General features: G+C 41.1%; 1 protein-coding gene across 2 annotated transcripts; it reads right to left on the bottom strand.

Annotated features, from left to right (window-relative positions):
* Positions 1–2,634: 2,634 nt before the first annotated feature.
* On the bottom strand, positions 2,635–11,487 carry LOC112264255 (secretory carrier-associated membrane protein 2). Of its 2 annotated transcripts, none has more exons than XM_024440812.2 (9): positions 11,300–11,487; positions 10,572–10,649; positions 9,814–9,903; positions 8,725–8,842; positions 7,926–8,054; positions 7,252–7,411; positions 6,933–7,034; positions 6,109–6,226; positions 2,635–5,921 (listed from the first exon to the last, which is right to left on the bottom strand). In XM_024440812.2, the coding sequence occupies exons 1-9, from the start codon at positions 11,354–11,356 to the stop codon at positions 5,787–5,789; spliced, it is 987 nt and encodes a 328-aa protein (XP_024296580.2). In that variant the 5' UTR covers positions 11,357–11,487; the 3' UTR covers positions 2,635–5,786. The 2 variants fall into 2 exon arrangements, with proteins under 2 accessions (XP_024296580.2, XP_042172387.1); XM_042316453.1 differs by lacking the exon at positions 11,300–11,487 and adding an exon at positions 10,897–10,989.
* Between the last annotated feature and the right edge of the window lie 3,201 nt (positions 11,488–14,688).

Genomic DNA, 14,688 nt, shown 5'->3' on the forward strand with positions numbered 1-14,688 from the left:
ACCCAGAGAAGGAGACCATCTACAGTATGACAGGAGCAGAGTATGACAGGAGCAGAGGTGTGTTCACCCAGAGAAGGAGACCATCTACAGTATGACAGGAGCAGAGGTGTGTTCACCCAGAGAAGGAGACCATCTACAGTATGACAGGAGCAGAGGTGTGTTCACCCAGAGAAGGAGACCATCTACAGTATGACAGCAGAGGTGTGTTCACCCAGAGAAGAGACCATCTACAGTATGACAGGAGTGTTCACCCAGAGAAGGAGGCCATCTACAGTATGACAGGAGCAGAGGTGTGTTCACCCAGAGAAGGAGACCATCTACAGTATGACAGGAGCAGAGGTGTGTTCACCCAGAGAAGGAGACCATCTACAGTATGACAGGAGCAGAGGTGTGTTCACCCAGAGAAGGAGACCATCTACAGTATGACAGGAGCAGAGGTGTGTTCACCCAGAGAAGGAGACCATCTACAGTATGACAGGAGCAGAGGTGTGTTCACCCAGAGAAGGAGACCATCTACAGTATGACAGGAGCAGAGGTGTGTTCACCCAGACAGACCATCTACAGTATGACAGGAGAGAGGTGTGTTCACCCAGAGAAGGAGACCATCTACAGTATGACAGGAGCAGAGGTGTGTTCACCCAGAGAAGGAGACCATCTACAGTATGACCATCTACCCAGAGAAGGAGACCATCTACAGTATGACAGGAGCAGAGGTGTGTTCACCCAGAGAAGGAGACCATCTACAGTATGACAGGAGCAGAGGTGTGTTCACCCAGAGAAGAGCCATCTACAGTATGACAGGAGCAGAGGTGTGTTCACCCAGAGAAGGAGACCATCTACAGTATGTGTTCACCCAGAGAAGGAGACCATCTACAGTATGACAGGAGCAGAGGTGTGTTCACCCAGAGAAGGAGACCATCTACAGTATGACAGGAGCAGAGGTGTGTTCACCCAGAGAAGGAGGCCATCTACAGTATGACAGGAGCAGAGAGCCATCTACAGTATGACAGGAGCAGAGATGTGTTCACCCAGAGAAGGAGACCATCTACAGTATGACAGGAGCAGAGAAGGAGACCATCTACAGTATGACAGGAGCAGAGGTGTGTTCACCCAGAGAAGGAGGCCATCTACAGTATGACAGGAGCAGAGGTGTGTTCTTATTTCATGAACAGATTTCCTGCTTGCCATACTAGAGGGAGATACTGGTTGTCTTTCAATTCAACACCATGGGATGATTGACCTGGATCTTAACCAGAACAGACTTCACCAGACACAGTAGAAATGAGGTCACAGGAAACAGACTGATTTGTGAGGAGGGACTACATCACCCAGAAAGCATTGCAGCAGCGTGTCCCTGGAGGCCCACAGCTTTGTTGGATATAATGCATTGTTCTCGACCTCTGAGTGTTTGGAAATACGACTTGTAAACTCGGTGCATCAAGTTGCATGCATTCACGTACCTTGAACCAAGGTCAACCTAAGTACCGAGGTCAACCATAAACGAACAGTACAGCGATCATGCTGGCTTGAAACGGCAGTTGAAAAGAGCTTTTCCAGATCAGTCCAAACGTTCCTCCTGACTGTTATAATCAACATGTTTGAATGGTAAAATGATCTGGGACTACGTTTTTCTATTGCACCACTTGAATCACGTTCATATTTTTGGTTATGACCTGGACAACTTGAGCTCTTGTTTTTTTGCTTTTAAAAATAGTTCTTAGTACTAACTTTTGTTTGTTTATATTAAACTACTAGTTTTTGTGGTTTCCACTAAGACTGTAATGTCATTGTAATTGGCAACAGTGTGGTGATTTTAACTCACGTCTCTAAAGATAAACCACTCCAGTTCTTAGTGCATGAAAAGAGGTCGATTTAATAGTTAAATGGTAACTTGATATAGCTCCTTGTGGTTCGACATTCATATGGTCCCCCCTGCCTGTGTGGGATCGAATCCCGGTCCCTGTATCTCCCCTTTATTCATATCTGTCACAATAAACAATAAAACATTTCTTAAAAAAAAAAAATCTGATTAGATAAAATCAAATTAAATAACTCAGTCAATTTCTCAAATTATCTGTATTTTTGAGTTCGCTGTCATATTTATTTTCCCCTGCGTTGTCGGATAGTTCATATTATTAATTGTATAGATGTTTTTAGATAACTAATTCTCTGTGACTAAATGGGACTGTTGATGGGTCAGTTAGTTTAGGTACAACAGGCTGCAGTAATGCTGTATGATAGAAGCCAGGCTGCATGTTGCTGTAAAACCCCTAAGAAGATACAAATGTTTGAATCAGGATCCAAGTGCCGTTCGTCCCCAAATTGCACGTGAGAGGAAAGCAGGGAGACATCACCACCCTACGACATGTAGGGCTGTTGGCACATTCATAATAAGTCAGAAACTAGGAACTGCCGGCTCAGAGTTAAAATTAACGTACGTTATTTACGTAGAGCTTCCTGTTGGTTGATTCTGATACTTTCCAAGTGGAAAAGTTGAGTAGCATCTTTCTACAATGACTTGCCTAGTTCCTTCAGCACTTGAACACCCCACAGGCAGACAGAAAGCCTGGGCATGCACCTTTTTTTATTAAAAACATATTTTCTTTAAATCTTTGACTTTCAAGAGAGAGCAAAGAAATGCATCCATTTATTGAATAATAGCAGTAACAATAGATCTATAAATTACTTCAGAGATAAGTCGTAAAAATCCCTCAGACAAAATAACAGCTTTGTAACACGTCAGACATATGTACAGTGACAAACAGATTTGACCCTTGACCTCCAGAAGGACAGCCATCCTGGAGAGCTACTGGGTGTGCATTGTGCAGGCTTCCATTCCATCCCTACTTGATTCGACCAAATCAGAAGCTATCAGCTAGTCATGCAAGGCCCTGATGAGCAGTTGAGATGAATTAGGTGTTAGAGCAGGGCTAAAACAAAAGCCTGCACACTCAGTAGCTCTCCAGAAGAAGGGTTGGACACCCCTGTGCTAGATAATACCCAGTAACAGTACACTACCCAATAGAAGGATCAGATAAATACACACGTATCTGGACAAACATTCAGAACACGGATGGATCATAATGGTAGTTAATAGGCAGAAGGTGAGGCTCATTTAAAGTCATGTCTCGGTGAGTTTTAGGCTCAAAAATAAATCTCAGTAAACCAGTGTCAGCTACATAACATCTGAGAGTTGACATATCAGGAACCAAGAGCGGTAGTGTAGCAAGACTGCAAATGTCCAGTAGACAGCATAGTGACATTTCAGAAAAAGTGTAGAGTAACCGTACATTAAAAATAATAATATGCCTGTGTTGTAACTACTACCAACAACTAAGATCAAGAATGTAAATCTATTTTTTGATCGTTGCTGTATTAGAAGTCATGACTTGGTTTACTGCAATCTTTAGGGTTATTGTACTGAACTTTACTTTAGGCACATATCCACAATCAATAACTAACTATTCATTAATACATTTAGATCATCATGGAATTAGTCAAATAATTCATTCATTTGTCCTGTCAGCTCATTCCTCCATCCACTCACTCATTCTCACATGGCTGTACCTCTATTCTATTCTTGCACTAAATACATTCAATCTTCCAGAAATGTCTATGAGCATGCCACAGTACCCACATTGACTGGTCTATATCTCATTCATAGAGAAAAAATAATTAAGTGTCAATTTAAAACTAACTAGTCCTTTTCTGATTTGTAAGAAAAGATCCCACCTGTCCTGACGTCATAATACCAAAGCCACCAACTCCAAAATGTAGTGGTGACAGCACAGAAGTGGTTCTATGTTCATTAAAGTAACGGTCCCGTGTTAATATTTCTATGAAATATGACCTATAATTATGCACAATATGACAAATAGTTCCTTCCAATTAAAATAAATAAATAAGTACGAAAAAAAAAAAATTTAAACAGCTATTCTGTGTTGGAATGGTGTATACCGATTATTAAAAATATTACTGCGAGTAGACCACTGATTGGCCAGCTCATCCTCCTCTGAGGAAATAGCAAGCATTTTTTAAACTGTTTGAGGTGTTTTTTTCTCTCCAATTTATGGTTTTGACAATAATATGAGTATAGGATGAGTCAACAACATTATTTGGGTAGGAGTTAACAGAACAGGAACTTTTAAAAGTGTGATTTTCACTGGACAGTTACTTTAAAGTACAGTAGGAGGGATACAGGGGGTGGTGCACTAACATCTGCATATACAGTATTTCCCATTTAGTTAAACCGTCACCCAATATCTTCATTATTGTATCTACAAAAACACAGCAGTTGCCTTATCATACTTCAGCAAGTCCAACCCTACTGAGGGATTGAAGAACAGTAAAATATGAAATCACAAAAAAAAATCTAAGAAATAAAACCATTCATCCCTTCAATATATTATGATCAGAGCAAAAATAAACCTCAACAACAATGTAAACTTCACAAAATAAAATGTAATTCCTTCAGTAGACATTTCAGTGTTTTTACCTCAGATACCCACTTCGGTAACATTTTTGTACCCAAAACCTTGTAATACAAGGATCTCCAACTTCAGTCTTGGACAGCCACTGGGTACGCAGGCATTGTTCCAGCCTAGCACCAACACACCGGATTGAACAAAAATCAAGGTCGAGACTGAAGACCGTGATCAGTTGAGTATTTGAAACGTGTGTGTTAGTGTTAGGAAAGAACAGAATCCTGCACTAACAGTGGCTCTCCACAACTAGAGTTGGAGATCTCTGCGTTAACGGTACAGTATGTCCTGAGAAGAGGACCTGAGTGTCTGGATAGGGCAGGACAGTGAGGAAGAAGAGAACATAACGAGGTAAAGACTAGGCTATGGGACAGAGCTCAATTGATATACTGAATAAAAATACAATCTCAAATTAAGTTGTGTTTTCATAATGATAAGCGCCATGCTGGTACCAAACTATTTCATTCTAGTGAGGATTAAAATGACAATGTAAAGTATTCTAGGGAGAGCATTCCTCATTTGCTAGGAGCATAGTGTAATAGCATTACAACCTACAGGAGACGAGCAATACAGACTACGCATTCGCTTTCTTAACGTATCACATTCCACTTAAAGAAAATGTACATTATTGTCATGGAATGTTTGGTACCAACATGGAGGACACTTTCCCAAACTCTGGTGCCCAAACCCAAACCAACCCTAGCCCCATACCAGCTAGACACCCCAATCCCTAGCCCCCTACCAGCTAGACACCCCAATCCCTAGCCCCCTACCAGCTAGACACCCCAATCCCTAGCCCCCTACCAGCTAGACACCCCAATCCCTAGCCCCTACCAGCTAGACACCCCAATCCCAAACCAACCCTAGCCCCCTACCAGCTAGACACCCCAATCCCAAACCAACCCTAGCCCCCTACCAGCTAGACACCACAATCCCAAACCAACCCTAGCCCCCTATCAGCAAGACACCACAATCCCAAACCAACCCCCCAGACACTTGGATAAGTCCAATCAACATGGTAATAGCTCCATTTATACCCTCTGATTAGCTAGCAGAGTTTCCACCACATTGAATACACGGGGCTAGTGGTTGAATTGGGATTATGCATCAATGGCTGTGGTTAGAGAATGTCCATGATACAGCAGTAAATTGTAATGTTCTTGTATACCAGTCTAGTTTCTGTCCTGTCAGCCATTTCTGTTGCCTCTGCAGAGACACTGAGGCCATGGGACAAAACGGGGCTTGGAGTGAGTGAGAGGTGCCTAGAAAGGTTAGGAGGAACCTGGCCCTGTGGCATTAGGATCACTAGCGTCCTTGGAAGGCTCCCTGGGCGGCTGAGGAGGCGGCGCTCTGAAAGGTCTGGTTGGTGAGGACCCCCGAAGAGAACTCCTGCTGGGCCTTGGTGAAGTTGGCCCCCGTCCGACGATAGTTGGAGTGGACCTGACAAGGGGGAGAAGGCAGGGGTCAGGCATGATAGACAGGGGATTATTGAAGGGAATGGAGTTGCCTTCTGAATTTTTTCAGGCTGTATTGGCCTTGGTGGGTGGATGTTTTATCCATAATGACCTCAACACTTTGCAATAAAGTTTGAATCAATTCTGAAGGATTGAGATAGCCCAAAATGTACCATTTTGAGTAGGATGATGGCGAGGACAGCGTTCACAGTGAAGCAACCGGCCACAACCATCATGACCACAGCTACAGCCATGTTGCTTCTTATCATGGTGATGGACGAAATCCATCCACTGGAAAACAAGACAAATAACACATCCTCATTTACACCTTCAGAAAATAAATCCATAGCAACATAACATCAATGAGGCATACAAAACCCTTTGTCGACAGAATTATTTTTAGCAAACAGTCACAAACCCACACGATGACCAACAGACAGGCAAAGTTTATTAGGATGACACGGGACAGTGAAGCCTACTCCACAAAAGAAGCAAGACCAAAGGTTTGAGGAGCCAGAAGGGCTTTTCCCACTACTAAGCCGAACCAAACTACTGAGCTGGTCTGGTTACTGGAATCATGTTGAAAATGACAATGTGAAAATAAAATATCTGCACCAACACAATTTGGTTTGGGTCAACACGACAGTGTGAAATAAGGTACGAGAGATGAGCCGAGTGTCACACACTTACAAAGCAGCCCCCAGGACAAAGAGCACAGCAACAGATTAGCCAGCAGGAGATCTGTCAAAGAGATGCAAGAGAGAAGATGCAGGACCAGATGCACACACACACGTACACACCCACACACAAAGATGTGAAGGGAGACCTACACCCACCCAAACACAGTACATATTACACACCCAAAGACACAGTACATATTACACACACACACCTGTACTTGTGTGCGCAAATACATACCCAAACATACAGCACTCACACACTTCCGCAAAGAAGATTCCCTGAGGTGCTATCTAGTGTATCATGTTGTTTCACTGACCTGTTCCCCCACTTGGGGATCCCCACACACTGGATGATGTAGACAGACACTTGGAAGAAGAAAACAAAGAAGAAGAAGAAGAAGCTGAAGGAACTGTCCGACCTGAAGAACAAACCAGGACAAAGGGTTAACAATCACCCGCACATATATGGACTTCACAATAAAACTAATTAGGTCCTGTGGAATTAAGACATTCTACAGTGTTAAGTAGGTTCCAGTCTGTTTTGACTTTAGCAACTCCGTCGTCACAAGGGACTTTACTTATATAAACACTTTTATTCAAAAGAAAAGTAGAACTATATTTGAGCAAAGAACTTGCCTGAAGGCTTTGTACACTGGCCTGTACCAACAGACGAAAGAGACGGGGGTGAAGAGGACGAACCAGAGGATGGACAGACCAAAGTCCACCCCCGCGTTTGGATCGGCCGTGAAGTAGGCCAGGCACGCCAGAAGGTTCAGGAAGAGTGTGATACTGTGAACTGGAGAGACAAAACAAATGAATGTGAGACTAGAAGAAACTGGTACAGTGTTGGAGAGGAGCTTGGGGACTAATATCTTATGACTAGTACTTTGGGATTGTTGACTGTTGTCATTGACAAGCATGTAATATCATTAATTACTCAATTAAAGGTGCAATATGCAGAAATCACTCCACCAATCCAAAATTTGAATAGTTCGCCTAATTTCAGTTTGTGACAAAACAAGTATAGTGTAGAGAATCATTGGACCATCTAAACCAGTTTTATACCTTTTCCATAACCAAAAATATTGTATTTTCATCTGTTTGAAGCTGGTGTGGAAAACCGAAAGTAAGAGGAAAAAACTAAACTTAAAAACCGGAAACCTAGAAATAGCACACATAGAACAGATCTACTGCTTCTTAGACTGTCTTGAATGTGAATGAGAAATCTATAACTCGTATTTCTATGTGAATTTGGTGTGTTGCCCAAAAAAAGTTACATAGTGCAGCTTTAAGATGCAAGGTGTACGTACACATCCAAAGGTAGTACATCCTCTTGCATATCTTCTGGTACTCTTCAGGGATGTCTTCGTTGAAGTCCTGGTAGAAACAAGGCTTTATGGGGGAAAACTTGGGAAGTGGCGGCCAGTTGTTTTCTTTTGCTGTCAAATAAAGAGTTTACTGCCATGAAGAGTTACATGGGTACATAATCAGACAAAACAATACAAGTACAACGTAACTTAGAAAGATAAAACACTACAGTAGGGAGTCAATTTAAAAGGCAGTGATGGATTCTGTTAAAATGTTACATGTTTCAAGTTAAACTGCAGTTTGTTAGTATCCTGTTTAGTGAATGATTACTGTGAGTATTAATGGAGTTCAGGCCATGAAACTGTGTGTATGCTAATTTAGAAAGGTTGACCTAATTAGATAAAAGGACATTGCCTAGGATCAGAGAGCAGGGTCAGGCCCAGGATGAAGATGGACGGGGTGTGATTCTGACATCTAGGTAAACAAGAGAGGATCATGGACATTCCACAGGAGAAAGTAGGGAAATTCATTGGGGTCATAAAATGTATAGCTGGGGAGGTGACACCTACAAAGCAAGAGCATAAGATGTGTTGTGAGCTTTCTAAATGTATGCACTCAGCTGATGGCATCCTTGGTATTAAACACTTGAAACTTCTCTTGAGCTTTTGGTCTCAATTCCTTATTGCAAAAAGGTTGCAATAGCATTTCTTTTTTAAACAGAAGTTGAATCAACTTTTGTATTTATAATTTGGTCAAGACAGATTTCAATTGAACATAATCAAGTGACAATCTATAGCTTACTAATGTGGCCTCCAGGCCTGTTCTGGAGCTCCTGCTCTTTCCGATCCAGTTCAGCAGCTTTCTTCTCCAGCTCCTCCTGTTGCCTGAGCAGGTTAGCCTGGGCAGCAGCCGCAGTAGCCTGGTGGACAATGGGAAAGAGCTGTGTTACAAACCACCTTGAACCAAGATGGAGTGTTCGGGCACAAAATGGTTGCAATGCATCAAGTTGGTGGGTACAATGCATTTAATAAGAAGTTCCTTCTCTGCCCAATTATCTCTTCCCATTTGCAGAGAAAATTCATACCAACTCGTGCAATGTGTTTATTACACAGTTGCGTTTTCACACGCATTCTATTAAACAAACTAAACCTCCTATAACCCTAGGTCAATTGTTTTATTCATCTTTATATTGTGAGGTAACTTGGAAATGGGACATGTGAAGTCTCAAACAACAATTGGAAGAATGTGTACCTAAACTACACTGTCATTACACAGTACTGGTTTATGTAAATACTACTTTGTCCACTTAAGGTAAAGTAGGACCAAAACCAGGGCCCTTGCAAAAAACCTTGAATAGTATAACCAAGTCAGGATGCTTTTCCAGTTCTCTCTGACCTTTGTTTTAATGTGCCTATTTAGATCAATGCACAGATGGGTTGGTTATTTAGCAACAAAACCGAGGCACAATTATGGGGCGAAACAGAAGGTGTTGGTTTGGATTGTTTGTGACAACATGTCAACTATATTTCATCTCCAATGTTTATTGAAAGTATAAATATATTTACATGAGTACTTCTCTCAAATACATCGTTATAGTTGTTGGTTAGCTAGCTAGCAAATTTTTGCCATATTAGCATCGACATGAAATCAGTCAAAACAAGACATAGTATTAAGAACAATATGAAACCAGCTGAAATTATTTGCCTTCGTGTGGCCTCGCTTAGTCACTTAGTCATCACAAACAACTCAGGAGTTCAGTGAATTTGAGAGTGTGTTGTACTCAGCTTTGAGCAATAGCTAGAGTCAAAAGGAAGTCCTTGTTTTGTCTAAAATTGTCAGTGTACCACACTGCCAACCTCCCTCCTCCTCATTCAGGTCTCTGTTACTCACTTGTGGGGTGGGCTCCACAGCAGAAGCCTGTAGGACAGCTGGTTGGGAGGAGGCAGCAGAGATAGGGATGGTGGTCCCAGTGTGGGTGCCCTGAAACAAACACACAGTCAAAATCACAAATAAAAAGAAATATGCATGTAGATATACAAAACCACATGTACATATACTCTTGTCTGAAATTAAATTAAGCCTCATTCACATCAGAAGACGCTCCCAAATCAACATATTTCCTCTGGATGTTTGTCAGACGCATTTGCTTCTTTTCAGGAAGATGATGACATCACTGTGCCCACATTATATGAATATGCATTGAAAGAAAATGTAATTGCTAAAATATACTTAGTATAAATGATTTAACATTCCTTATATTAAGCAAACCAGGCAGCACAGTTTGTGTTTATTTTTTAATTCACGGATAGCCACCAGCACACTCCAACACTGACAATTTACAAACAAAGAATTTGTGTTTAGTGAGTCTGCCAGATCAGAGGCCGTAGGGATGACCACAGATGTTCTCTTGATAAGTGTGTTAATTGGACCATTTTCCCGTCCTGCTAAGCATTTAAAATATAATGAGTACTTTTGGGTATCAGGAAAAATGTAGGGAGTAAAAATGTATGGAGTAAAAAGTACATTTATTTTCTTAAGGAATGTGATGGAGTAAAAGTTGTCCAAAATATAAATATACTAATACCCCCAAAAACGACTTATGTAGTACTTTACAGTATTTTAACACCACTTCTCCTGGCTCATCTTACCATAGCACTGGCTGAGAATGGATTGAATTCCTCAACGGTTTCAATCCCACCGCTGGTGATTCGTGTGACTGAGGCATCCTGTATTAGAGACAACAATATATTTTCTTAGAGTAAAAACACGAAATAACTTCCCTCTGGTTATTTGACTGATAGTTGGTTCTTTCAGGTATAAAATCCCACGCAAACCTATAGGGGATAGTTCATTAGGCTAGAATTACAATGTGTGAAAACAGAGAATAGCAGGGGGCTATATTCGTTGGCAGCAAGACAGGTGCACTTGCTACGGGCGCATAACTATCATTATTGGTAGGAAATGAGTCCTGACCTTCTTACATGCGTAGGCCAATAAATGGCATATACTCGTCTATTAAAACAACTTGCTCCCAGTAGTCGTTTTAATTGAGCGGATGACAGGACAGGTTGTTGATAGCTAGCCATCTATGGGCCTATACAAGTCAAATGGGGCCTAGCTACCTGCTTAGGTAAAGGCTAATAGAACACCTTATACGTGTCCTTATTGGTCTACCAAATATATTGACTGAAATGACTGGCACACAACATTGTCAATCATGCTACGTTCTCTCATCTGAACAAGGAAGTAGACCCAGGCCCAACCCAGCAACCAACCAAACTGGTTTCTGTTGCAGTATATCTTTTACAGCGTTCAGAAGGGAACGTAAGGACAACGCAAGTCAGAGCTTACAGTTAGGTCTAAATAAATTGTTCACCTGGAAAGGATTGACATCCACTGCATCTACAAATGGGTTCTCGTCAAATCCCGACATGTTGAGAAAATGTTATCTTCTTCTTTTGGAGGTAAACAAAACGCCAGCTTGTGCCTCTCCTCTGGCTGCTTGTTCCCCAGTCTGTTGATGGTGCTGTTAGACAGTGATCAGTGCGCAGGCGTAGCAGGATACGCACACTGCGTCAGCTGATCTGGGGCAGTCTCGAGCGTTCATTTAAAATCAATTATCTTTATTTTTAGAAAATAGGGTACAATTGGTTTCAAATGTGACATTCTCGTGACTTCCTAAATCCTACTCCCATGTCTCAGAGCTCTACAGTGAAGATTCAATTTCATTGATATTTTATTTAACCTTTATTTTATCAGGGAGTCATTTACCAAAGCATGTCTTGAAACCAGTTCAGAAAAGTATTTGTAGGCTATGGTAGGCTTGTAACCATAAATACATTTTTTTTTAGTATTAGTTTAAACGAAACATGCCTTAATTATATTGCATTGCATATAATATCTGGACTGTAATCTGACATGAAGCTTGATGGTTCTATTTAAGTAATGTCAAATGGTTTAATATTGAAGCGAAGCTGTGTCGAACCCTACGCATCATGCCGACAGGGTTAAACCATTTAGTGGTACATGTAATGTTGTTCATATTAGTGAGGATCGCTACACTGCCCCCTCTAAACGGGATGGCACGTCCCGTACTTCGACTACATTAGGCCCTCACACGTACGGCCATACGCTCTGATGGCCTCACGGCTACCATCCCATTTTTAGACACCGATGTAGAGAACAGAGGGACAGGGAAGTAGAAGGCAAACAACCTATGCATCACGCCAATAAGGGTAACCCACTTCAAATCAAATCAAATGCATTTATATAGCCCTTTGTACATCAGCTGATATCTCAAAGTGCTGTACAGAAACCCAGCCTAAAACCCCAAACAGCAAGCAATGCAGGTGTTGAAGCACGTTGGCTAGGAAAAACTCCCTAGAAAAGCCAAAACCTAGGAAGAAACCTAGAGAGGAACCAGGCTATGAGGGGTGGCCAGTCCTCTTCTGGCTGTGCCGGGTGGAGATTAGAACAGAACATGGCCAAGATGTTCAAATGTTCATAAATGACCAGCATGGTCAAATAATAGGTCTGGGACAGGTAGCACGTCCGGTGAACAGGTCAGGATTCCATAGCCACAGGCAGAACAGTTCAATTCCCACTTGGTGGGAATTGTAACGTGGCTTATCTACCGAAGAGTCAGGATTTCAAACTAAATCACATAGTTTAACAGACACCCACTCTATACATGGATGTAATAAGAGTTGTTACACAGCTCTGTAAATTCATTAATTATCTTTATCATAGGCATTTTAAAGTCTAAACATATCCCTTTGGTAAATTTGTATCTTGACAAATCAGCCTGGTAGTTGTCCTGTTCAGTGCAGTCCAGTGGTCAGCTCAGGGTTCAACCATCAGAGTCACTCTTCGGACCAGTGGAGAGATGGAGAACACCAAGTACTATGCAGAGATCAGAGGACCACCGACAGGATACTTTCCCAGTATCTTCTTCCAGAGTTAAGACCAGAGCACAGAATTGTGGACCACGCTGACTGACAAAGATAAAAAGGAACTAACCTACCTTGCAGATGAATCAAGGTGTTTGATATTAGAGTTTGAGATCATTTTAATGCAACGCAAAAGTATGTATATATGTTTGGGAAAATATACTGCAGATGTGTGTCTCGCTACACATGGAATATGAAAGTAGACACAGACAGTATATGTTTAGTGTACATGTCTATTTGTCTGTCACACTGACCAGTAGTCCCCCATAGTTTTCAACAGCCAACAGATGTATTATTCTGTATCATAATTGATGTACAAGTCTATGGATTTGGGTAGAGGGACTGTGTTATCTACTTACATGGCTGGAATGGACAGTGTGCAAGTGTCAAAGCTATTTGGAGCTTTGCCTTAGTGTATACTATGTCATGTACTGTTATGGTTAGATCTTTGTCAGGAAGTGTATATACTATGTCATGTACTGTTATGGTTAGATCTTTGTCAGGAAGTGTATATACTATGTCATGTACTGTTATGGTTAGATCTTTGTCAGGAAGTGTATATACTATGTCATGTACTGTTATGGTTAGATCTTTGTCAGGAAGTGTATATACTATGTCATGTACTGTTATGGTTAGATCTTTGTCAGGAAGTGTATATACTATGTCATGTAGTGTTATGGTTAGAGCTTTGTCAGGAAGTGTATATACTATGTCATGTACTGTTATGGTTAGATCTTTGTCAGGAAGTGTATATACTATGTCACGTACTGTTATGGTTAGCTTTGTCTTTGTCAGGAAGTGTATACTATGTCATGTACTGTTATGGTTAGATCTTTGTCAGGAAGTGTATATACTATGTCATGTACTGTTATGGTTAGATCTTTGTCAGGAAGTGTATATACTATGTCATGTAGTGTTATGGTTAGAGCTTTGTCAGGAAGTGTATATACTATGTCATGTACTGTTATGGTTAGATCTTTGTCAGGAAGTGTATATACTATGTCACGTACTGTTATGGTTAGAGCTTTGTCAGGAAGTGTATATACGAGGACATGTACTGTTATGGTTAGATCTTTGTCAGGAAGTGTATATACGAGGACATGTACTGTTATGGTTAGAGCTTTGTCAGGAAGTGTATATACGAGGACATGTACTGTTATGGTTAGATCTTTGTCAGGAAGTGTATATACTATGTCATGTACTGTTATGGTTAGAGCTTTGTCAGGAAGTGTATATACGAGGACATGTACTGTTATGGTTAGATCTTTGTCAGGAAGTGTATATACGAGGACATGTACTGTTATGGTTAGAGCTTTGTCAGGAAGTGTATATACGAGGACATGTACTGTTATGGTTAGATCTTTGTCAGGAAGTGTATATACTATGTCATGTACTGCTATGGTTAGATCTTTGTCAGGAAGTGTATATACTATGTCATGTACTGTTATGGTTAGATCTTTGTCAGGAAGTGTATATACTATGTCATGTAGTGTTATGCTTAGAGCTTTGTCAGGAAGTGTATATACTATGTCATGTACTGTTATGGTTAGATCTTTGTCAGGAAGTGTATATACTATGTCATGTGCTGTTATGGTTAGAGCTTTGTCAGGAAGTGTATATACGAGGACATGTACTGTTATGGTTAGAGCTTTGTCAGGAAGTGTATATACGAGGACATGTACTGTTATGGTTAGATCTTTGTCAGGAAGTGTATATACTAGGACATGTACTGTTATGGTTATAGCTTTGTCAGGAAGTGTATATACTATGTCATGTACCGTTATGGTTAGATCTTTGTCAGGAAGTGTATATACGA

The sequence above is a fragment of the Oncorhynchus tshawytscha genome, unplaced genomic scaffold (genome assembly GCF_018296145.1).
Source record: "Oncorhynchus tshawytscha isolate Ot180627B unplaced genomic scaffold, Otsh_v2.0 Un_contig_3401_pilon_pilon, whole genome shotgun sequence".
Classification (NCBI taxonomy): Eukaryota; Metazoa; Chordata; class Actinopteri; order Salmoniformes; family Salmonidae; genus Oncorhynchus; species Oncorhynchus tshawytscha.